The sequence below is a fragment of the Pituophis catenifer genome, unplaced genomic scaffold (genome assembly GCF_029215685.1).
Source record: "Pituophis catenifer annectens isolate HBS135680 unplaced genomic scaffold, rPitCat1.0.hap2 SCAF_7, whole genome shotgun sequence".
Classification (NCBI taxonomy): Eukaryota; Metazoa; Chordata; class Lepidosauria; order Squamata; family Colubridae; genus Pituophis; species Pituophis catenifer.
Window position 1 is genome coordinate 30611048 of NW_027256887.1, and position 26164 is coordinate 30637211.

Genomic DNA, 26164 nt, shown 5'->3' on the forward strand with positions numbered 1-26164 from the left:
GCTTTTCCTTGTGTCTAGCAGAAAACTTAGACTGAGGTTTAATGGATACTCCATCCCCTTGCACGTGCTTGTCATCTTTATGCTTGGAAGCAACTGACTGCTCCCTTACTGTGGCCTGATGGCCATGTTTTGACTTGGCCAGAACCTTAGGCATGATAGGCAGTATAACACCCAAGGAGTGGAAAATAGATTCCGTGTTAAGCAAGGCAGTCCTGCATCAAGGGAATGTCAAATTCTAGATGCAGCCTGTGATAAATATGCGAGGCACCAACAGAGAAAGGAGAAGGCAATTAACCCCAAGTCTGTAAGGTGCATCAATGTCTGCCAAAAGGGCTGAAGGCAAGGGTAGGCCAGGGTAGCAGGCACAGCCAGAAAGACTGGAGGCCTGAGAGAAGCTCAACGTGTCACCTCACCCCTAAACAAAATGGCAGCCAAAGCTGCCAACTCAGGGATCACCAAGCTCCGTTACTGAGCAGATCAGCAATGTCAAACAGCTGAGATGCGGACCGGAAAGAGAAGTCAAAGAGCTGAGCAGGAATAAATCAGGGTGATTTTACAGTTCACCAAGCCCTTGTGATGTGACCATAAGCGGCAAACCACAGGGAGCGCGAAAACTCCACTTCGAAGCCGGCGGCAAGGTCAATCAGCTGAGAAGCGGTTAATAGTGACAGCGGGCAGAGCTCTGTTCATTTCCGCAGGAAAGAATCAGAGCCTGGAGGAAAAGAACCGACAAGTGGTGATAGTCAGGGAGTGCAAAGACTCCACTCAGAACCCGGCAGCTAGTCCCAAACAGCTGAGAAGTGGCTCTATTGAGTCTGCTGGAGAAAAGCCACGCCTGGGTGAAAGGCCGACAAGCGGCGAGAGGCAGGGAGCGCGAAAAACTCCACTAACAGTTATGCGGCTGGCAGTGACAAAATGGCTGCCCAAAGACAGTGGGGAGTGCAAGACTCCGCAAAGAGAAGCCACTGTTTAAAATGCAGGGCTCCACCGGCAAAGCCAATGATTTTGAGCCACTCACGGGAGCAGAAAGCTCCACCAACTTACAGAAACTTACCAGTTCAATGAAAGGATGGAATGGCAGAATGGCTTCAACGAGACCTCAGAATTGTAATCTGAGGCTTCCTGAGGTAAAAAGGTTCACAGAATGTCCAGAAAACAAAAGAATAGCCAAGTACGACATCCAAGGTCAAATCTGAAGAATCAGGTATGAAAGAAAACACTCTAACTCTGAAAGCTGTCAGAGCTAGCTATCCACAAACTGCCACCATAAGGGTGGGAGCGCTAGACTCCACATTATTGTTACTCCGAACAGGAGGAGGAGATCCCCATAAATCAGATGACTCAACTAATAGTGGGAAATCTCTGATCCGGGGTCAGAAAGGAGGCATGTCTACATTCTCCTGGAGACCCAACGGTTATAGCCAATGGGGCAGAACCAGTGCCTTTGTCTTTGATAATAGGTTTTCTTAGTAGCTTCTCCTTGCGCTTAGGAGGAGCCTCAGAACAAGGCTTAATTGCTACTCCTTCCCCTTGTGTATGCTTGGAAGCTTCCATCTTAGAAGCCACTGACTGCTCATGCACTGTGGTACTACGGCCATGTTTTGACTTGGCCAGAGCCTTAGGCATGTCTGGCCTTAATTAATCAATAGGGTTGAAAGGACACCCCTAAAATTTTATCAGCCCTGTAATAGGGTAATGTAAATTTAAAAGTAGTTTAAATTAATATAAATGTGTTATAGATGTAAATTATATATCCAACTCAATTTCCAGTAGCCAGATGTGGCAGTCTTAGTTTATAAGGGCAGAATATGCTTATAGCCGGCATAGAACTAAGGATTGGAGGCTTGATAGAAAAAAACTGTGCCCTTGCCCTTAAACAAAATGGCGGCTGAGCAGTCACCTAAGAGCTCAAGCTGGCATAACTGTCAAAAACTGAAGCACTGCTCAGTCTCAAATGAAGGCAGATCTGTCTTAAACAGTCTAATTTGGCCAAATAATCAAAGCACTGTCAGAGTAAAGAGACTACACACAATTAGTCTCAGTCAGTTAATAAGCAATAAGCCTGTTTGTAGAAAACGCCGACAAGCAGCAAGCCTTTGGGAGTGCGAAACTCCACTTTACAGCCAGCACCAAATTCAATCAGCTGAGAGGCAGTTAGGCTAAGCAGCAGTAGCGCTTTAACAGTCTATTAAGGGGAAAGTAGCTTCTGCTACTCTGATAAACGGAGATAGCCAGAGAGAGTCAAGCCTCGTAGCGAAAATGTTAATTAACTTCAATCAGCTGTGAGGCAATTTAAAATAGCAGGGAAAACTCTGCGCTTTGTTAAAACTGCTGACAAGCGGCAAGAATCAGGGAGTGAGACAACTCCTCAAATGGAAAAGTTTATGGCTATAGTTGTTGGGAGAATCGATATGGAAGCACAAAGCTGCACAGCTGGTAACATTATTTAATTGTTAGGATCCCACCGGCTAAGCCGGTGACTTTGGATCACCCCCGGGAGTGGAAAGCTCCACTAACCTTTGAAACTGACCAGTTTCAATGTGCCTCTGCTGTTAATCGAGGTATGTTGAAGTAAAAATTTTTGTTCAAATCTTACCGTAAGCAGAAGAGTAGTCCCATACGAAGTCCAATGGTCAAAACCGAATAATCAGATATGAATAAAATACACTCTAACGCTGAAATCCCCTGGCAACAGGGGCTCAACAGCGATTCCGAGTAAATTGCTATCCAAAATGGCTGCCTGTCAATCAAATAAGGGGGCGCGAGGCTCCGTAGCGATTCTGAGTGGATGTTCGTTCAAAATGGCTGCCTGTCAATCAAAAAGGGGAGCGCGAGGCTCTGCAGCAATTTCAGGTGAATGCCTACTCAAAATGGCCACCTGTCAATCAAAAATGGGGGCGCAAAGCTCCGCAAGAACGAAACTGCCTCAGAGCCTTCAAATCAATTAAGTAAGTGGAAACGCTGTGAACAGGGCAATCAGATAATAAGGCAAGCCAAGACACAGCCTGGAGATGGTAAATCTCCTTTACAATTCAATGGCAGTAAATGAGGCAAAATGGCTTCCAGGCTATAATGTGGAGCTCTGTGACTAGAGGGACACAATGTAGGGAGCGCAAACACTCCTCCAGCTACCACAATATATTTAAGGTGAGGTAAAGGATTGACCAAATAAGGAAGGGGGCGCGAAGCTCCACGATCCCTTCAGTCAGAGGAAGGTTTTTAAAATTAATATAGAAGGGGAAGAGGGAATTCCTTTTCACCCCCACGCCCCAGCAACCCAGCAACACTGGTTGCTGAGGTAAAAAGGGACAAAGAATTAGTCACACTCATGAAAGAATAGTCCAAGAGAAATCCGAGTCAAACCTTGATATCAACCATTTGAAAAAGAGAAATAGGAAAATTAGTAAAATTGTCAGAGACAGAAAACTACACGACTGTCCAGTCTGAAGGACTGAGCCAAAAGCTGGGATCCCTGGCAACAGAGGCGGGACTTGTCAAGTTTTACAGGCTCAGTCCTCCAATCTGATCGTATGAGTCACTACCAAGCATGGCTGCTGTCTCCACCTTCAATGGAGAAGATCAGGGATTTAAGATGGATTGGTTTTCATATATGCAAATATTTTCTAGATATCGAGAAGATCTCAAACAAGAAGGCTTTTATAATGTTTTAACTACCTTAGATAAGATATTGATGGGTTCTGATGACCATGTAATTAAAAAGTTATATGGACACTTGCTAGAGGCAAAATTGGAAGAACAAGTTAAAGAATCAATGATAGCATGGGGAAAAAAATTGGTTATAATATTGATTTAGAGAAATGGCAAAAATTGTGGTCACATAATTATAAAATGACAATGTCTACAGCATATAAAGAGAATTTATATAAGATGTTTTACAGGTGGCATTTACCCCTGACGAGGATAGCCAGAATGTTCAAGAACAAATCAGAGAAGTGTTGGAAGTGCCATCAGACCCCAGGATCTTATTACCATATGTGGTGGACATGTGTAGAAGCAAGGAGATTTTGGACTAAGATACACACATGGTTGGAAAAAATGACAAAGAGACATATTGACTTTAAACCAGAGATATTTTTATTAGGGATCTTACCAGAGACATTTAACAAAGAATTACAATATTTAATTGTGAATATATTAACAGCGGCTAGAATTGTATTTGCAAAAAACTGGAAAGGAGAGATGATGATTACTGATGAAGAAATTATTAAGAAAATGTTGGATTGTGCCGAAATGAGTAGATTGACATTTGAAATAAGAGAACAGGAAGATAAACAATATTATTTTATATGGGAGCTATTTTATCAATGGATAGATAATAAAGTATGGAGATGAAATATTATATATGAAATGAAATTTGGATAAAATGTTTAAGCACTTGTTTTTTTTGTTAGAGGTAAGAATATCTGTCATATAATGAGAGTTTGAAAATTTTGAAATGATTTTCACCAATCGAAATACTGTCTGTAAGTGTTTGGAAGGTTAATATTTTTATGTTGTTTCTGTTTAAAAAATAAAAAAAAATTGCAAAAAAAAAAAAGATCTTCCTGTTTAATCAAGACTTTTGATTATATTAACAATTGTTTTAACTACTTAACAAGGTTTTTAAATGCTTGTTTGGTTTTTTATTCTTAGCCACTCTGCCAAAAGGTGGGAAATAAATCATAAATATTAAAAAGAAAACAAGACTTTTGATTATATTAACAATTGTTTTAACTACTTAACAAGGTTTTTAAATGCTTGTTTGGTTTTTTATTCTTAGCCACTCTGCCAAAAGGTGGGAAATAAATCATAAATATTAAAAAGAAAAATACTCCTTACCACTATATTCTTTAAGATAAGAACAGCCAAGTGCATTGTTAAAAGATGTAAATAAAGTCAATTACTGTCCCAAAGGTGTTTTTAAAAAGTCAACTGCTGTTTTCCTGCATATTCAGTAATGAAAACATTATGAAAGCTTCTCATTATCTTGGAGATTAGCATAGAATGTCTTTATCTTCCTTCCTCTTATAACCAAAGTATTGTGAAATAAAACTTGCAGAGTTAGATGCAACTCATTAACAAACCTAGACAATTTTATCTTTATTTAAAGTAAATTAATCTCAGGGGTGCTTGGGAGTGGGAATCAAAAAAGGTGAAGAAAGTAGTTGAAACCATCAGATCAATATGTGCAGGATACACATTAAGAAACGATGTGGTCACAACCAGCATCTTGACTTTTTTGACTTCTTGCTTATTTAAAAGGTCTGGGTGAACTGGAATGCCTTCTTATGGTGTCAGGAAGTCCAGAGAGATAATACCAGACACACTTATCCACAACTAAAAATGCACTCCTTGGTAACCATTCATCTGAGTTCATTCATTCATTTGCATAGGTCTTCTAATTAACGTAAGAGGAGATCTTCCAGGAAATTTGACTTCAAAAATTACCATGTTTCAATGGTCATTTAGACATACCGTTAATAAAGTGAGTATTAAAATCAACTGGTGAGTGACAAAGCCTAAATTCCAGTTGTTATACAAAATAGCTTTGGACTTTGGGGTCTTCTGCATTTTTAGCGGTTCTAAGATAAAGGTAAAATGCAGCATAGTACCAGTATATCTTAAGAAGAGTTCTTCAGTAAAAGACAAAAAATTTGTTTAATCTGAAAACAAACCTAATTTCATATTTAAACTTCTGGAGTTAAAATTTTACTTCCTTATTCCTGTGACTCACCATTAATTCAGAACACTGTCTCAAATAACTTTCAAAAATATTTAATTCTAAGGCAATGCAGAGTTCAGGTGTTTCAGATATGATCTATTCATAAATAGGCATTATCAAAACATACCCACTGGATTGAAAAAATGTGTCTCAGATGACTGAACACTTTCATTCTTTGTTAGAGCCACAGTTTATAGCAATCATCCAGTAAAAACCTAATAGGACAAGGCTGCATTGTGATACACACTGTAAATTTGATACTGTTTGTAACGTCCTGTTAACTAACTAAATATGTTTAATCAATTTCAGCTTGCGTTGGCAATGCCCCATTATCCTTCCCTCATGAAGAAAACATTTACCAAATTTTGATATGTTACTCCTGTTCATCTGCTTAAGTGCTTTGCTGGATTAGGCTGGGATTTTGAGCACCAACATATGCAAGCCAATCCATGTACTTCAATGGGAATAAATTAATATTACAACCAGTGTGCCTTCACAGAGTTGGATAGGACTGTAAATAGAACAGTTTGTGTTTAAATTATATAGCCTAAATAGAAGTTAAAGCTGGACTGTAACATAAATGTTAAATAGAATAGAATAGAATTCTTTATTGGCCAAGTGTGATTGGACACACAAGGAATTTGTCTTTGGTGCATATGCTCTCAGTGTACATAAGGAGAATAAAATACATTCATCAAGAATAAAAAGATACAACACTTAGTGATAGTCAAGGTTACTAATAAGCTATCAAATCGTACTAGGAAACAAATAAAAACAATATAAATTGAAAGATACAAGGGACACAGTTATAGTAGTAAGTGGGAAGAGATAGATACTAGTAAGGAACAGAAGAATAATAGTAATACAGTCTTAGTAAATTATTTGACAGTATTGTGGGAATTAGTTGTTAAGCAGAGTGATGGCATTCAGGGGAAAACTGTCTTTAGTTGTTTTGGTGTGCAGTGCCCTATAGCGTCATTTTGAAGGTAGAAGTTGAAACAATTTATGTCCAGGATGTAGATATTTTCACAGCCTTCTTTTTGACTCGTGTAGTATACAGATCCTCAATGGAAGGCAGGTTGGTAGTAATTGGTTTTTCTGCAGTTCTAATTATCCTCTGAAGTCTGTGTCTGTCTTGTTTGGTTGCAGAGTCAAACCAGACAGTTATGGAGGTGCAGATGACAGACTCAATAATTCCTTTGTAGAACTGGATCAGCAGCTCTTTGGGCAGTTTGAGCTTTCTGAGTTGGCACAGAAAGAACATTCTTTGTTGAGCTTTTTTGACGATGTTTTTGATCTTAGGTGTCCATTTTAAGTCTTGAGATATGATAGAACCAAGAAACTTGAAGGACTCTACTGTTGATACTGTGTTGTCTAGTATTGTAAGAGGTGGTATTATAGGTGGTTTTCTTCTAAAATCCACCATCATTTAAATACATTTGAGTGTATTTAGTTCAAGATTGTTCTGGTTGCACCACAAGGCTAGTTGTTCAACTTCCCGTCTTTATGCAGATTCATTGTTGTCTTGAATGAGACCAATCACTGTTGTATCATCTGCAAACTTCAGTATTTTAACAGAGGAATCTTTTGAGATTTAGTCACTGGTGTATAGAGAGAAGAGTAGTGGAGAGAGCACACAGCCCTAGGGGGCTCCTGTGCTAATTGTGCAGGTATCTGATGTGATTTTGCCTAGTTTTACCTGCTGCTTCCTGTCTGTTAGGAAGCTTATGATCCATTTACAAGTGTGGTCAGGTACAGCTAGCTGATTTAATTTAGTTAGAAGAATATCTGGAATGATGCTATTGAATGCTGAGCTGAAGTCTACAAAAGGGACCCTTGCATAGGTCTTTGGAGATGCAAGATGTTGAAGGATGTAGTGCAGAGTCATATTAACAGCATCATCTGTCGATCTATTTGCTCGGTAGGCAAATTGCAAGGGGTCTAACAGCAGATCCGTGATTATTCTCAGGTGGCCGAGCACTAGTCTTTCAAAAGTCTTCATAACTACAGATGTTAGAGTAACCGGTCTGAAGTCATTCAGTTCCTTGATGGAGGCTGTCACTGCGTTATTTTATTTACCAGCTGAGCCAATTATTTCTGGACTATCTGACCCTCCGTAGCTTGCCAAGAATTGTTATCAGTAAGCTACGTGTTTCCGCATCCACCCACATTCCTTCACTTGCTTCTCACTTTTTTTTTTCCTTTGTTCTCCTGCCAGCAAGGTCCGGCTTTGGACCGGCAGGAGACCTCGTTTGCCAAAATGTAACAATTAACTTTTCTTAGTTAGTGAGGTGTTTTATTTTTTTTATAACAAATAAATGAGTTTTATTAGAAACCCTTCCTCGTGTTTCTTTTCAGATTATTGACAACTTGGATTAAGCCACGACCCATCTCCTCTAAACCAGGGTAATTAGTCCCAGAGCCAAACATGGGATTAATAAATGCCCTGACAACTGATAGCACGAGGATGGTCTGATTTATGGCTTTTTCCTTTTTTGTTACTTCTGATAAGAGCGCATAGGCAATTAGTTTTTAGCTACTGAGGTACGCTAATTATATTGCTAAGATGCCGAAACAGAAGAAAAAAGGAAAAATGAAGCACAGAGCTTTATCCTCTTTGGAAGAAGAACAGGAGATAGTAACGCCCTCAAGATTCCAGCCTCTTGCTACGGCTACGCAATTGGAACAAGAAGGTGCCATGGGTGAAGAAGATCTGAAAATGCTTTCGGAAACACATCAAAGGACAGATATCAGAACAGCTGCTTTTGAAGATAATGAACTGCGACTGAGGTCGGTAGCTTCTTCTTCTCAATTTGCATGCTATGAATCTATTCTACCAGAGCCCACAGATTACGATGTGCATGGTGCCAGGCCAAGAAAGTTTCCACAAACGGCAAAGCTTTTTCACCCCCACGCAGAGAGAGAAGTAATTCATTACTCTTCTCAAAGCCCTGAGCTCACCCAGCGTGAGATGGCCATCAAATCCTATCGTGAGCATGTAAAATATTATGAAAATGAACTGTCTCGATTTAAGAGAGATTTGTTTATGCTTGAGCATGATAAGGAAGAATCCCGTGACTTAAATTTTTTAAAAAGCGCCATATTGCCTTCTTCTCCAGAGCCAAAGACACTCCCCCTGGTGGATCCTGTGTCAGGCCAATTAAGGCAAAGAGCACTGCATACGTCACATGAAAGTCTCCCTGATCAAGTTACATATAAACATGCCACGTCTGCAAAGCTGCCCAAAGGTGCAGCACCATCTGCTGGCGAAAGTAATTTACTACAGGAAGCTGAAAGAGAAAAGAGCTTAGATGAACATTTTAAATTACTACAGCAGACCCTGGCAAACCTGTCTCTAACTCACTCAGAGATTCAAGCTGAAATGCCACAAGTGTTTCCACAGGCCCAAACTCAAACACCCCCTGGCGGTGTTGGTGTCCTTTTAGATGGAACACAATTAAACTTTATGCAGCAAAGGCAAATGACTGCATCTCCAGCAGGTCATGCCAATATTGCAGCTCAAGCACAAATGGCAACTGGAATACAGCAGATTCCAGTGCATCAGCCACAGCAGCTACGAATGCCTGCATATGTGCCCCAGCCACAAGTGCAAATAGGGCCACCTCCTGGCCCGCCTCCAATGGCACAACCAAGACCATTTTTAGGTCCACAACAGGCACAGCAAATACCACAGGCATTTCTGCCAGCACAGCCAGCATACCAAGTGCAGGCTCCTTACCAGGCATTTTCTGTCTCTCCACTAACTGGTGAGTCAAAACTAAAAATGTCTGAACTCCACGGTTCGAGATTGAAACCCGGTGAACAAATTGGAGGACATTTGACCAAACTGAAAGGTCTGAGAACAGAATTGAGAGAAAGAGGCCATAACATTGAAGATATTCAAATGATCAGCATCATTATTAACTCTTTGAATTATGAATGGAAAGATGCTGTTACAAAAATTAACCAAGTCCCTATTGCTCAACGCACAGTGGACAATGTCTGTAGACTTTTAATTGAAGAAGAGGCATTCATGCTAGCTACTCCACACTTGAGAGGACCACCCGCATCAAGAGCTCCAGCTAGACGCCCCTTCCGAGGAAGGACCTACGCTCCAAGGACGCCAAGATGCAACATCTGCAATCGTGTGGGACATGCCACCCGGGATTGTCCCCAACGAGTTCCAGCTCCCGTCACATACCAGCCCAGAGGAACAGATTCCAGAGGCAGAGGCAGAGGCGGTAGACAAGGTCGTCGTGGTCCCCGGCGTGATCCACAAACTCCACTCGCCACATTGGCTTTAACCAATGATCCACAACCTCAACCAGAGTACGACAGACGACTCCTGTGGACTTTGGACAGTGGTGCAGCATTGCATGTTACCTACAGAAAGGAACTTTTCACAGAAATGCACGAGCCTGAACCTGAACTACGTGAACTTTATTCTTTTTCAAATCATCCTTGTCAGGTCAAAGGAAAAGGAACTGTTTATGTTGAAGAGCTCGATGCATTCATTCCTGATGTTTATTACATACCAACAGCAACCAGTAATTTGCTTAGTCAGTGTCACTTGTCTAGAATGTTAAAGTTCCAAGTTCACCACCTTGAAAAAGCAAGTTACATAGTTAAAGATGGAGATATTGTTGCTGAAACCATATTAATTGGTGGTGTTTATTATTTAAAGCCAAAGCCTAAAAAACAAACACAGGCAAGTATGCAAACTCCAAAAGGGGAGAGCACAGATGCTCCAGAAAGAGATCCTGTTGCTATTCCTAAGGCTCCTAAAGCCAACAAAAATAGAATTGGTAAACAGGTTGCTCAGAGCAAGCCTGAGGTTCCGCATAAAAATGTTAATGTTGAGAATTCACTAACTGGTAAACCTTTGCATTCCAGGTGTATCCATAAATGGCATAGAAGATTGGGGCATGCCAGTTTCCGTGTTCTTAGGAAGATGCCGGAGTTCGCAAAAGGTTTGGATCTAAAGGGGTGTAAGGTGTTTTTGGATTGTGCTGTATGCAAGAAGGCCAAATCCAAAGCAGCAGCCATTCCCAAACACGCTACACGCCTGTCAACACGCATTTTTGATTTGGTTCACATTGACATAGTTGGTCCATTCCCGCCATCATTTGGTGGTAGAAAATATTTTCTAACAATTGTTGATAATTACACTAGATATGGATACGTGTATCCTATGAAAGAAAAATCAGAGACCTTTCAGATCTTTAAAGACTTTGCAACCCTTGTTTCTACCCAACACCAAGTTCGCATCGCCAGAATCCAGAGTGATCGTGGTGCCGAGTTCATGTCTCAGCGTTTCCAGGACTGGATGCGTAAGAATAGAATTATTCATCAGACTTCATCCCCTGACACACCGGCTCACAACGGAGAGGTACTGCAAACCATGATGCGTTGTCTCCTAGAAGACGCCAACCTCGATATGATATACTGGGGTGAAGCTATCAAGTATGCAAATTACATTGTCAACCGTACTTGGAGCAGTGTAACAAATCAGACTCCTTTCTTCATGTTGTATGGCTACAAGCCTGATCTTAAAAACATCCATATTTTTGGTTCATACGCTATGGTGAACATTCCCTTAGCTCAAAGAAGAAAAGGAGGTCCAGCAGCAAAGAGACTGAGATTTATGGGTATTGATGATAACTCAAAGTGGAGCAAATTTATTGACTCTAAACATGCAATTGTGATTTCCCAATCTGCTAATTTTGAAGAAGATATTGACTGGTCCAGGATTCATTCCAATGATCCTGGAGTTTATTTTCCCAGAGATGATACTGCTGATACCACGCAGATTGATGATCAAGATTCCACTGATTCTTCTCAACCCGATGTTCCGTCTTCGCAAGCCGCGGATGCTGACGCTAGCGACGAAAGTGAGGACGAGGACGAAGCAGAAGAAGACTGGACAGTTGTTCCGAGACGTTCCAAGAGGGACACAAAAGGAATCCCTCCACAACGATATTCTTGGCAACTGACAAAAGCACCCTTGCCTTTGATTTGCAATGTCACACTTCCACCTGATAATTTCACACAAATCAAGCAGCTCCCTGATTCAGAGCAAGACAAATGGTATGATGCAATGCAGGTTGAAATGGACAGTCTAAAGAAACTTAAAGTATTTACACCTGCAAAACCTCCAGCAAACAAAAGGGTCATTGGCACTCGATGGGTCTACAGAATCAAAAAGAAACCAAATGGTGAGTCACTGTACAAAGCCAGACTTGTAGCTCAGGGTTTCGCTCAACGTTATCCTGAGGACTACACAAATACTTACTCACCGACAGTCAGAACTGAGAGTGTAAAAATTGCTTTAGCAACTGCAACTATCCTTGGTTTAGAAGTTTTCCAGTTTGATGTTGACACGGCTTATCTACATGCAGACCTAGATGAAGAGATCTACGTGAAAAGTCCTCCAGGATTCCGACAGCAAGAAGGGGATACCTGGTTCCTAAACAAAAGTCTCTATGGTCTGAAACAATCTGGTTTAATGTGGTATTTATGTCTTACTGACAAACTAAATTCAATGGGCTTTATTAAGTCCGAAACTGATGAGTGCGTGTTCACAAAAAGATCTAACAATGCATATGAGATAGTTCTTGTTTATGTTGATGATATTGTTTATATTGGTCCAAATAAGCAAATGAGTGAAATTTTTGCCAAAGCTTTGCAGAGATACTTCACATTGAAATCATTAGGTCACATTAGCACTTATTTAGGTGTTCAGATTGAAAAAACACAGAAGGGGTTTAGTCTTTCACAAGAAGATAAAATTGAACAAGTTTTGCATCATTGCAACATGAAGGATGCTAACACAACAAAGACACCCATGCAAACAGATTTTCACAACTTGACACAAGAAGAAAGTCCTGAGTTCGAGGATCAAACACTTTATCGTTCAGTCATTGGGTCACTGTTATACATTAGTAGTTGGACCAGACCCGACATTGCACTTAGTGTTAATCTCTTATCACGACACGTAGGTAAGGCAAAACAGTTTCATTGGACATGTATTAAGAAATTATTGAGATACCTAAAATACACCAAACATTTGAAGTTATTGTTAGAACCAACACATACTGATTATGCAGAATTATGTTGTTATGCAGATTCTGATTGGGCAAGTGATAAGAAATCACGTAAAAGTACTTCAGGTTATATGATGTTCTTAAATGGATGTCCTGTTTATTGGCAAGTACGTAAACAGAATTTTGTTTCCTGTTCATCTACTGAAGCTGAATATGCTTGTGTTTCAGATGCATGTAATTCTCTAACTTGGTTTGATGCTTTAGTCACAGATATCTGGACACACCCGATCCGACCGATCACCGTGATGGAAGACAATGAATCGGTGGTTTATATTTCTGAATCTCATTTTACAGGTTCTAGGTCCAGACACATTGACATCCGTTATCAAAACATAAAACATTTAGTGAAAAAAGGTTTTGTCAAAATGCAATATGTATCTACACATGATCAAATTGCTGATATGCTCAACAAACCACTTCCAGCAGCTCAACACGAGTATCTGCGTGAGAAGATGTGCCTTATTTGATGATGTACTGATATTCGCTCAACTGGCAAAAGAAGGGGAATGTCACTGCGTTATTTTATTTACCAGCTGAGCCAATTATTTCTGGACTATCTGACCCTCCGTAGCTTGCCAAGAATTGTTATCAGTAAGCTACGTGTTTCCGCATCCACCCACATTCCTTCACTTGCTTCTCACTTTTTTTTTTTTTTTCCTTTGTTCTCCTGCCAGCAAGGTCCGGCTTTGGACCGGCAGGAGACCTCGTTTGCCAAAATGTAACAATTAACTTTTCTTAGTTAGTGAGGTGTTTTATTTTTTTTATAACAAATAAATGAGTTTTATTAGAAACCCTTCCTCGTGTTTCTTTTCAGATTATTGACAACTTGGATTAAGCCACGACCCATCTCCTCTAAACCAGGGTAATTAGTCCCAGAGCCAAACATGGGATTAATAAATGCCCTGACAGAGGCTTTCTCTGGCACTGTGATGATAGTAGAGCATTTGAAGCAAGAAGGAACATAGCACATCTCTAGTGATTTATTAAAGATGCAGGTGAAGATGGGGGCCAGTTGGTCAGCACAAGTTTTTAAGCAAGAAGAAGTTATCTTGTCTGAGCCTGGTTCTTTTCCTGACTTTTGTCTGTGAAATAGGCTTTGCACCTCATTCTCTGTAATCACCAGAAGTGGTGGGCCCAATGGGATAAGGTAGGTTGTTGGTGTGTCTGAGATGGGGATTGTGGAGATGGGTGGTAGTAGTTTTCTCTCAAACCTGCAGTAAAACACATTCAGGTCATCTGCCAGTTGTTGATTTCCTTCAGCTTGGGAAGGATTGCTGTAACTGGTGATATTTTTAAGAGTTTTCCACATGTTTGCTGCTTTATTTGTTGAGAACTGATTCCTTAGCTTTTCAGAGTAGCTTTTTTTGCTGCTCTGATCTCTCATTAATACATTTCTGGCCTGATTGTACAGCATTCTATCACCTTTTCTGTAGGCTTCCTCTTTGGAACGACGTAGATGCTTAAATTTAGCTGTGAACCAAGGTTTATTGTTACTGTATATTCGCAGGTTTCTGGTCGGCACACATAGGTCTTCACAAAAACTGACATGATGTTACACTATCTGTGAGTTCATCCAAGTCTGCAGAGGTATCTTCAAAAACATTCCAATCAGTGCATTCAAGGCAAGCCTGTATTTTTAGCTTTGCCTCCTCAGTCCAAGTCCTCATTGATTTAATTGTTGGTTTAATGGTTTTTAAGTCTTTGTCTGTAAGCAGGAATAAGGTGAATCATGCAATGATCAGTGTCCCAAAGCTGCTTGTGGTAAAGACCGATAAGCATCTTTTAATGTTGTGTAGCAATGGTCTAAATTCTTGCCTCTTGTGAGACAATTGACATGCTGAAAGTATTTTGGTAGCTCTTTCCTTAAGTCTTCTTTGTTTACATCTCCCAAAATAATTGGAAGAGTCGGTATTTAACTTCAGCCCACATAATCTGGCCAGCTAGAGTTCGTAGTACATTGTTTACACGAGCTTGTGGAGAAATTTACAGAGCAATAAGGAGAAATGAGGAAAACTCATGTGGGAAATAATATGGTTTGCAATTTTTTTTTTTTTTTTTAATTTGATTTATATGCCGCCCTTCTCCGGAGACTCAGGGCAGCTTACAATGTGCTAAGCAATAGCCTTCATCCTTTTGTATATTTATACAAAGTCAGCTTATTGCCCCCACAAACTGGGTCCTCAATTTACCTACCTTAGAAAGGATGGAAGGCTGAGTCAACCTTGAGCCTGGCGAGATTCGAACCTGCAGTAATTGCAGGCAGCTGGTCTTAATAACAGGGTGCTTTAAACCACTGTACTACCAAGGCTCCTTTTTGATAATTAATTGCAATTGATAATTAATGTCTCGAGGTCCACATCACAGTATTCCTTTAGTATAGTTATGTCTCTGGACCAGCAGTCGTTGATATATAAACACAAGCCTCCTCCCTTCTTTTTACCAGATGTTTCAGCAATTCTGCCTGATCGTTATATCTGAAATCCTGGAATATGCAGGCTGCTATCATCAATTGACTCATTTAGCCAGGTTTCAGAGAAGCAGAGTGCTGCTGAGTTGTAAAAATAGTGTTAAGTGTTTCTTTTAAAAAAATATTTGCTTGCTTCTTTTTTTTTTTATTGCAAAAGTTTTACAATTACATTTTCACCCCTTTCCCCCCCTCCACCCCCCAAACTTCCCAACCTCCCTAACCCTCCCTAACCCTCCCCTCCCCCCAGACTTCCCTATAATATACTCATAACTCGTAAAAAAAAACACAAGAAAAAAAACCCTTAATATGACACTTATGTGTAAACTTGAACCCCTCCCTCCCCTGTATAATTTTTCTTTTTACCTCATTACATTAAAATATTTCTAAAACATTATTTTCAGATAAAAGCTATTTGATACTTTCTAGTTTGATATTTGTTCTGAACATATTCTATCCATCTTTTCCATTCCCATTCATAAATCTCTTGTGAGCAATCTTTTAAGTATGCTGAAATCTTCGCCATCTCTGCAAAGCTGGCCATCTTCAAAGTCCATTCCTCAATAGTGGGCAAAGCTTCATTTTTCCAATATTTACCTATCAACAATCTTGCTGCTGTTATCATATACAATATCAGTTTTGTTTCACCCGATGTAAAACCCTTAACTATACCCAATAAAAACAATTGTGGAGAGAATTGAATTTTTTTCTTCAAAACATTCTGCATGACCCACCAGATTTTTATCCAAAAAGCCTTAACTTTCCTACAGGTCCACCAAACATGATAATACGTAGCATCCAAACATTCACATCTCCAACATTTTGGCTGAACATTAGGGTACATACATGACAACTTTTTGGGATCTAAATGCCATCTATAAAACATTTTATAGAAATTTTCCCTCAGATTCTGCGACTGTGTAAATTTAACATTCTGAACCCAAATTTTTTCCCATGTTTCCAACATCACTGGTTCTTCAAAATTTTGTGCCCACTTAATCATACAATCTTTAACTAATTCGGTTTCTGAATCCCTTTCTAGCAAAACATTATAAAGCCTTTTGATATGCATTGGACCTTTCTCTTTTATATGTCTAACCAATTCTTCTTCGTGCAACATAATACCAGTTTTTTGGTCCTCTTTCCATCTCAATTGTAATTGATTATATTGTAACCATGTTAGATTAATCCCTTCGTCCAACAGTGTCTGCAATGTCTTCAGCTGCCATCTGCCCGCATCTGTAAAAAGAACCTCTTTGTATAAAAACCCCCCGAGTGACATTATATTTGTATTCCACAAAGTATGACCAAGATCCAGCCATAGCGGTATTTTATAATCCCATTTGAGTCGGTGCTTCTTCCAAACTCTCATCAAAGAGTCTCTAAGTATATGACTTTTAAATACTTTATCAACTTTGTCATCATAAAATAAGTAAGCATGCCATCCAAATTCGAGATCAAAACTTTCTGCATTCAATATTCCAGTCTTTTTCCTTCCAAACCAATCACTTGTTAAAGTTAAAGCTGCTGCATCATAATATAACTGTAGGTTTGGAAGTTTAAGACCTCCTCTTTCTGGAACATCTTGCATAATTTTCAATTTCACTCTCGGCTTTTTCTCGTTCCAGACAAACTTATTCACTCCAGTTTGCCAGACTTTCAATTGTTTATCACTTTTAAGCACCGGAATCATTTGAAACAAAAAAAAAATCTTGGCAAAATGTTCATCTTAACTGCTGCTATTCTTCCAAGTAGAGACAGCTGCAGTTTTTTCCAAGTCTCCATGTCTTTCTGCACCTCTCGCCACAACACCTCATAGTTATTTTGAAACAATTTCATGTTTGATTCTGCAACCTGAACTCCTAGATATTTTACCTTAGGTACAGTCTCAAAACCTGCCCTCCTTTCTAGCTCATGTTTACGATCTTGTGTCATGTTTTTAGCTATCATTTTAGTCTTTTTTGGATTCAGTCTAAAACCTGAAACTTTACCATAGTCTTGTATAATGTCCTTCATCAAGATTATTGATTCCATTGGTTGTGATAGGGTAACAACCAGATCATCTGCAAATGCCTTTATTCTGTAATCCTCTTGCCTAATCATTATACCTTTCAAGATATTAGAGTCCCGTATTGTATTTAGCAAGACTTCTAATGTTAGAATAAATAAAAGTGGGGACAACGGACATCCCTGTCTTGTTCCTTTTTCAATTTTAAACTCTGTTGTCAAACTTCCATTAATAATGATCTGTGCCTTTTGCTCCTGGTAAATTGCTGAAATCGCCTGTATAAATTGATCCCCAAAATCCATCTTTTTTAAAGTCTTTAGTAGAAAATTCCAATCCACTCTATCAAAGGCCTTCTCTGCATCCAAAAAGACCAGCACTGCAGGAATCTGTTTATTCTTCTCAAGATATTCCAATAAATCTATTACTTGCCTTACATTATCCTTCATGTGTCTGCCCTCGATAAATCCCGCTTGATCGTCATGAATCACCTTTTGGATTACTGGCATCAACCTGTTGGCTAATACTTTCGCATAGATTTTATAATCTGTATTCAAAAGAGATATTGGTCTAGGAATTAGAGGAAATGCTTCTTTATTTGATTTCTATTCTGCCTCTGTCTATTCAGGTCTTGAATAGATTATAATATAACAAAAAGCAATTCCAAAAGACAAAAATACAACAAGCAACATATCAAGCAAAAAAATATACTACCAATCCTGTAGGCGTCACAACCCATGCACTTCATAAGAGCCAAGTTTTCACTTTCTTCCAAAAAGCAGCCAGCATAAGACCTGATCTAACTTCAAGCAAGATGCCATTCCAGACAATTCTTCCAAGCATCAATTCCCCTTAAAGTCCCAGAAATGGGCAGTGGTCAAATGCTTTTCCCAATACAAATACAATAGTATTTCTCCCCTCACTTAGCAAGGCATTAACAACCTTTCAAATTCAGGAACTATCTTACCTTTCCAACTAACCTACCCAGGCTTCAAACACACTCTGACTTTTGATGTACCTAGTTAAATTTCACAAATAGTAGGCAACTTTGTTTCCTTTAGATGAGTTGAATCAATTTCTATCAACCGACAGTTATTGATTGGAAATTGTGAGAGTTATAAATCAAAAGATGTAAAGGGCATTTGATTGCCACTTCTTTGTCAACACTGATATATACTCCAGGTTTTCAAGCTGAAGTTTCTTCAGCCATCACTGAGAGAACTTGGTCCTTCAATAAACAAAACATATATCTGCTCACTGAACCAGAGGTGGGTTTCAGCAGGTTCTGACCAGTTCTGGAGAACCAGTAGCGGAAATTTTGAGTAGTTCGGAGAACCGGTAGTAAAAATTCTGACTGGCCCCACCCCCATCTATTCTCTGCCACCCAAATCCCAGCTGATCAGGAGGAAATGGGGATTTTGTAGTAATCTTCCCCCGGAGTGGGGTGGGAATGGAGATTTTACAGTATCCTTCCCCTGCCATGCCCATCAAGCCACACCCACAGAACCGGTAGTAAAAAAATTTGAAATCCACCACTGCACTGAACTATAGTTTCTTGCAATAATCTAGGAATTATAATTTAGGCCAGGTTCACATGTCTATAATCATCACCTGTATTAATATTTGTTTGTTTTTGTCATTGCAGTATTTGGCTGTAAAACAGAATGGACTTTTGTATCATTTCACCACACCCATTAAGTACTATCTGTTCATATATTCAGTGATCAAACACTGGGAGTATATTAACTTTTTTGCAGCTTGATAGAATGATCTTTGAGGGGAAAAACTGAAAACCTACTACAAAGGATTTCTTGATTGGCCTATCATCTTCTGAGAACGTGTGCTTAAACATAAAGAAAAATATATTCTCTTCTGGCTTCCAGGTTTGAGAGCCTTTTCCCTTGGGTTCCACCAAAGGTTTGGCCATGATCTAATACTAGTCAAGTCTAATTCTATTTAACTTTTTCAAATTGTCATCCACAATAACACATATCCTGTTTTCCCCAAAATAGGACATCCCCTGATAATAAGCCCAATCAGCCTTTTGAGCACATGGCAATAAGGCCAAGCGCTTATTTCAAGGTTCAAAAAAATATCAGACAGGGTCTTATTTTCAGGGAAACATGGGTACACATATGCTTTTAAAAATGTACTAAAGTATCATTAATTTAGACAAATTCATTTCAATGACAACCAATATGAAAATTGCTAAAACAACTATCTTTCCAGTATCCTTTTGAGAAGGCTGGTCACTATGGGAAAAAATTAAAATAGATGTCTTTAACTTATGGATTTACAACCCAATGTTGTAAGAATAATCAGTCAATTTTGGCCAAATACAGGTTGTCTTCTCCCTTGAGGCAGAGTTCAGCACGCAAAAACTCATATCTTTGGATATGTGATACAATTGGAAGATGAATGAGAAAAAGTGATAATGCTTGTAGATAGGTAGATAGATGAATGGGATCAAAAAGATTACTGAAATATTTATTTATTTATTTATTTATTTATTTATTTATTTATTTATTTATTTATTTATTTATTTATTATATTTCTATACCGCCTTTCTCCCGTAGGACTCAAGGCGGTGTACAGTCAAGAAAAATATAGTACACAAACATCATAAAATTGCTAATTAAAATTATTATTATAACATAGTTTGGCCCAATTAAATAGAACCTAAAATTAGATAACATTTTAAAAACATTCACATGTTCATATGTTTAGCCCCGCTTGTTGGAACATCAGGGTTTTGAGGGCATGGCGGAAAGCACGGAGATCAGGGATATTTCGTATCTCAGGGGGCAGTTCATTCCACAGGGTTGGAGCCCTCACAGAGAAGGCCCTCCCCTTGGAGTCGCCAGTCAGCATAATTTGACTGACGGTACCCTGAGTAGTCCCTCCCTGTGAGAACGAACTGGTCGGTGGGAGGCTATTGGTGGCAAAAGACGGTCTCGTAGGTACCCAGGTCCAAAGCCATGGAGCGCTTTAAAGGTGATAACTAACACCTTGAATCACACCCGGAAGACCACAGGGAGCCAGTGCAGCTCGCATAGGAGAGGTATTACATGGACGCAACGAGCTGCACCCATAATCACCCGCGCGGCTACATTTTGGACCAGTTGGCGCCTACAGGTGCTTTTCAAGGGGAGCCCCATGTAGAGAGCATTATAGTAGTCCATACGGGAGGTGACTAGGGCATGAGTGACCATGCGCAAGGCGTCCCGATCCAGAAAGGGACGCAACTGGCGGATCAGGTGAACCTGATAAAAGGCACCCCGGCCACAGCTGTCAAATGATCTTCTAAAGATAGCCGTGAATCCAGGAGGACACCCAAGTTGCGAGCCCTCTCTGTGGGGAGCAAGATCTCATCACCAATTGTCAGTGATGGTACCAGCTGACTATACCGGGATGCCGGAAGCCACAGCCACTCGGTCTTGGAGGGGTTGAGTCTGAGCTTGTTTCTCCCCATCCAGATCTGCACGGCCTCCAGGCAACAGGACATCACAGCAAGGGCATCATTGGGGTGGTCTGGGGTGGAGATGTATAGCTGTGTATCATCAGCATACTGATGAACACTCACCCCGAAACCACGGATGATCTCGCCTAACGGTTTTACATAAATGTTGAACAGAAGGGGTGAGAGGACTGACCCTTGCGGCACTCCACAAATAAGATGCCTCGAGGTTGACCTCTGCTCCCCTGCCAACACAAACTGCGAACGGTCAGAGAGGAAGGAGAACCACCGAAGCATGGTGCCCCCTATTCCTAACCCCTCCAGCTGGTGCAGTAAGATACCATGGTCGATGGTATCAAAAGCCGCTGAGAGATTTAATAGGACCAGGATAGAGGAGCAACCTCTGTCCCGAGCCCTCCAGAGATCATCCACCAATGCGACCAATGCCGTTTCCGTGCTATATCGTGACCTGAAGCCCGACTGGAACGGATCCAGATAGACAACTTCATCCAGGTATTGGGGTAGTTGTCGCGCCACCACACTCTCAACAAACTTCGCAACAAAGCGAAGATTGGAGACTGGAACGATAATTTGATAATATAGCCGGGTCCAGGGAAGGCTTCTTGAGGAGGGGCTTCACAACCGCCTCTTTCAAGGCAGCGGGAAAGACACCCTCACTCAGAGAAGCATTTATAATCCCCTGGAGCCAGCCTCTTGTAACCTCCCGGGAGGCCAGTACCAACCAGGAGGGACACGGGTCCAATAAACATGTGGCAGCGTTAAGCTTGCCCAGAATCCTATCCACGTCCTCAGGAGCCACAGAGTCAAACTCTTCCCAGATAACACCCTCAAGACCTACCCCCGTCTCCTCCCCTGGATCTACCCAATCGGAGTCCAGGCCTTCCCGAATCTGAGCGACTTTATCATGCAGGAATTGTACAAAATCCTCAGCTCGACCCTGTAAGGGATCTTCCCGTACCCCCACCTGAAGTAGGGAGCGGGTCACCCTAAACAGCGTGGCTTGGAGGTTCTCTGCAGATGTAATAAGAGCGGAGACGTAGCTAGACTTCGCCGCTCTTATCGCCACTAGGTAGGTATATCCTTGAAAGAGTCAGAAGCTATTACTGAAGATTAGTCAACATAGTGAACTACCTGGAACAGAATCTGACTCAGTAATTAACTGCTTAGTTCAAAGTGGTTTGCCTTACTTGATGATGAGCCTTAGTACTGTATTCCCACTTTTAGTAGCTGCCAGCAAAATTGAAACCCGTTTTCAAAGCAAGGAGGGTCCAGGGAAGAAAAGAGACAGGCAAGCAGACAGTTACACAAACCTACACTGCCTTTAACATGGGCCCAAACTCTCCATTTCCAGAAAAATGGGCTTCGCTTTTCTCCCCGCCTCTCTCCCAGTCCACACTTTCAGTCCAGTCCAGAACACTTTCAATTCCACAGCTCCATTTGTATCTTTCACTACTGCTGGAGCCACAACAGATAAATAGATCTCCCATCTCCCAATAAGACAAATCATGAAATCCTGGGAATTTAGGCATAACGGGCCCCGACTAGTCTCTTTCCTGAATTTCTCTTCCTAATTTCTGCAGTCTTTTACCATTCAAAAAAATCAAATACCATGTTGTTATAGGTAATAGTAGGGAAGATTTCTCACTTCCTTGCCAAAAAGGGAATCGGAGGAATTCAGTTCAGAAGCAGAAGGGAGCATCCCCATCTTTTGTCCCTCCTCCCACCACGGTTCTGTCAAGTGCAATAACAATGCAGTCATCATCAGGAGAAAGAAATGGGGGCGGCGTGGGGGAGATGGCGGGCGTGGGGAGGGGAAGGGAAGGGAAGGGAGACGAAGAGTCTCCCGGACTGAAAACAGGCGAGTTCCCAAGCAAGCCAGACCTGCTCCGGGCTTGTCGGGCTAAAGTGCTAGCAGGATTCCAAGCCAAGAGTTGCAGCGGCGACACAGACATTTTGCCGGCCGCCTGCCCGCCCGGCCTCTTGCCTGGCTGCTCCAGCGGCTTCTGAAGCTGCGCGTGCTCCTCGGGGCGACAGCGACGGGGCATTGACTGCTGCTGCGTTAGTGGGAGAGATTGTGTGGCTGCGACGGGGAAGACGAGACTAGGCGCTCAAGGATGTTCACTGAGCATGCGCCGTCTGAGACCACTGACTCGAGCCTGAGCAACCGAGGAGCCCAGGAAATAAAGAAATAAATCAAGGCATGAAAACACCAGCAAGTAGAAAAAAGAAGATCCAGTGAGGGGGGCGGGGGGGGTTTCTCTCTATCTCCCCTTTCTCCATCACCTACAGGTATAGGGGCAACGCCGCGCGCGTGTATGTGTGTGACCCGGGATTTATCTGTCTGAGGAGGGGAGATGCGACGTAGCAGTCAGAGCGGGGCTGGAGGGACCCTCTCCCTCTATTCTTTAAACTGATCCAGTGTTATGGTGGTTTCTTGGCGGGGGTGGTGGTGGTAATTTTTGAATCAGCTGATGAAGGGAAAAGTCGGCGCCTGAGAGCCGATGTTCACAGCAGATGAAGCACTTAGCTCCGAAAGCAGACCCTGTGCATCTGCTGGCCTCTCGACGCGGTGTAGATGTACATGAAAGAGGGGACTAGAGGTCGGGGGGGGGAGCATATTTCGCGGGGTCGATGGGTTTATTTGATTGATGGAGGCTCTGTGTGTTCATGTTGATGTGTTTGTTTTGGAACAATGCTGTTGTGATCCGATCGAGCTCTTGTTTACGGACCAGCAGCAGCAGCAGTCAGGCAAAATTCCTGGATGGTGGAATGGTGGAAGGGCTTTTCCTTGGATGTGATGTTATAAACCTAAGAAGCAAGGGCGGAGCAGGGAGGAACACTACTGGGAAAGAGGTGAACAAACAGCCTTGCCTGCCATCGCTTTGAATGGCTCTTCCCAAATCCCTGGAAGTAGCAGGACATTTTATTCTAGGTCCAGGAACTGTTTCTGGGAGAGAGCATCAAAACAAATTCTGAAGTTCAATGGTCCAAATATGAATATTTGCATTTTGTGGTAACCTGGGTGGAAACGTCTGAATAAAATGTTATTCCTGGGGTATGTTTCCTAGACACACATGACTATCTCCCTGGATATATTCAGTATTGCTCTGCTTTTCCCACCTCCATATTATAAGAGGACACAAAAGCCCATAAAACAGGGCTGTCAACTCTTTAGCACAGGCATTTATTTACAAGTCTGAGGAGGGGTTGAACCCAAATCACTGGGAAGATTGTGTTTCTGTTATCTTCTTTCAGGTGGATGAACTAGCAGGGTATGATTATATGCTTTTGGAAGCTGAGTTAGAAAACATACATTCTGCAGGGTTTCTTTTGGATGTATTCCATATCAGCCCAGCATCTGTCTTGAAGCACAAACAGAAAAGGTGGACATGACAAAGCTATTCAACAGACTTCCTTCCCATTTTATTTTCAAAATATACCAGTGTCAACAGTGCTTGGAATTATCTTGTATCAATCCAGCTGTTTGGAAGTAGGGAAAGTACAGATTTCTTACCTTGCCCAGAAATTTGACTGTAAATCTGAGGGATTGTGAGTAAACCTAAAGCATTGCATAGTAGGTGTGCAGTTCTCACTGAATTTTCCTCAAACAAATAATAGTACTCCAACTTGCAACTTCCTTTGGCTCTCCATAAATTAACATGTTGGTTAGCACATCCTGGCATTATTTGTATATTAACTTATGGCCTGATGGCTTGATTTTTTTTTCCTTCCAGATATTTTGATGGCATGATGAAACCGATGGAACAAAAGAGAACGTACTATGTAACTAAATCCCAGGTCAGACCTGCTTTTGGAATACATTCACAGTAAGATGTATGGATCTATTTTTTTGTTATTCTTATATATAGATCATGAGACTTGACTAAGGCAACCTTCTTATCTTCCATCCATCTATGGCGAACTACAGCCATGCAGCTGACAACATTTTGCAAAATCTTTCCCCTTTAACAGCATTTTTGAAATTGACTTCTCTGGGATTCATCATAGGAGTCAGTGTAGTAGGGAACCTCCTGATCTCCATTTTGCTCGTTAAAGACAAGTCCTTGCATAGAGCTCCTTATTACTTCCTCTTGGATCTTTGCTGTTCAGATATCCTCAGATCTGCAATTTGTTTCCCATTTGTTTTTACTTCCGTGAAAAATGGATCATCTTGGACATATGGGACCCTCACTTGCAAAGTGATTGCCTTCTTGGGTGTTTTGTCCTGTTTCCACACAGCTTTCATGCTGTTCTGCATAAGCGTCACCAGATACTTAGCTATTGCCCACCACCGCTTTTATACAAAAAGACTGTCCTTTTGGACTTGTTTGGCAGTGATCTGTATGGTGTGGACTCTATCTGTAGCTATGGCTTTCCCTCCAGTATTGGATGTGGGCACGTATTCCTTTATTAGGGAGGAAGATCAGTGTACCTTTCAGCATCGTTCCTTTAGAGCCAATGATTCGCTGGGATTCATGCTGCTGCTTGCTCTCATTCTTCTAGCCACACAGCTTGTCTACCTCAAGCTGATCTTTTTTGTTCATGATCGCAGGAAAATGAAGCCAGTTCAGTTTGTTGCTGCAGTGAGCCAGAACTGGACATTTCATGGTCCTGGAGCCAGTGGTCAAGCGGCTGCAAATTGGCTGGCCGGATTTGGAAGGGGCCCCACGCCACCTACCTTGCTGGGGATCCGGCAAAATGCCAACACCACAAGCAGGAGAAGGCTACTTGTTTTGGATGAGTTCAAAATGGAAAAACGAATCAGTAGAATGTTCTATATAATGACATTCCTCTTTCTCACCTTGTGGGGGCCCTATCTTGTCACCTGCTACTGGAGAGTTTTTGCAAGAGGCCCTGTGGTTCCTGGGGGATTTCTAACAGCCGCTGTTTGGATGAGTTTTGCCCAAGCTGGAATCAATCCTTTTGTGTGCATTTTCTCCAACAGAGAGCTGAGGCGCTGTTTCAGCACAACCCTTCTTTACTGCAGAAAATCCAGGTTACCAAGGGAACCTTACTGTGTTATATGAAGGAGCATCTGTAAAATCTTTATTCTTGTGAAAACACTACCCTTCTCTACTAAGCAATTGTGGGGTTACTGTTGCCATGTCTTGAGAAGAAGAAGAGGAGAAGGAAGATAACAGCATTAAAAGAGGAATGTCAGCAATTGTAAGGATTTGGGCAACAATATTCTGCCATCTTTGCAATAGCTCATCATTAAATCCTATTTTGAAATCTAAATTTATTCCTGCTGACCACTGGGGAGGTTTGTAATTAAGGATAAATGACTGAGCCATTGCCCTAAAATGCTTTGATATGGTTGAAATCTAGGTAATGATTCAGAGTAGCATGTGCTAAATATATCAGCACTAAATGCTGTATATATACCATGACG

General features: G+C 41.2%; 1 protein-coding gene across 1 annotated transcript; it reads left to right on the forward strand.

The window, feature by feature from the left end:
- The first annotated feature begins 24686 nt into the window (after positions 1 to 24686).
- GPR85 (G protein-coupled receptor 85) lies at positions 24687 to 25847 on the forward strand. Its single transcript, XM_070947432.1, has one exon. It carries the CDS (start codon positions 24687 to 24689, stop codon positions 25797 to 25799), a length of 1113 nt encoding a protein of 370 aa, XP_070803533.1. The 3' UTR covers positions 25800 to 25847.
- The last annotated feature ends 317 nt before the right edge of the window (positions 25848 to 26164 follow it).

What these genes read in the sequence shown, in the direction of transcription:
- GPR85 (XM_070947432.1), top strand. Translation starts at nt 24,687, where the DNA reads ATGGCGAACTACAGCCATGCAGCTGACAACATTTTGCAAAATCTTTCC.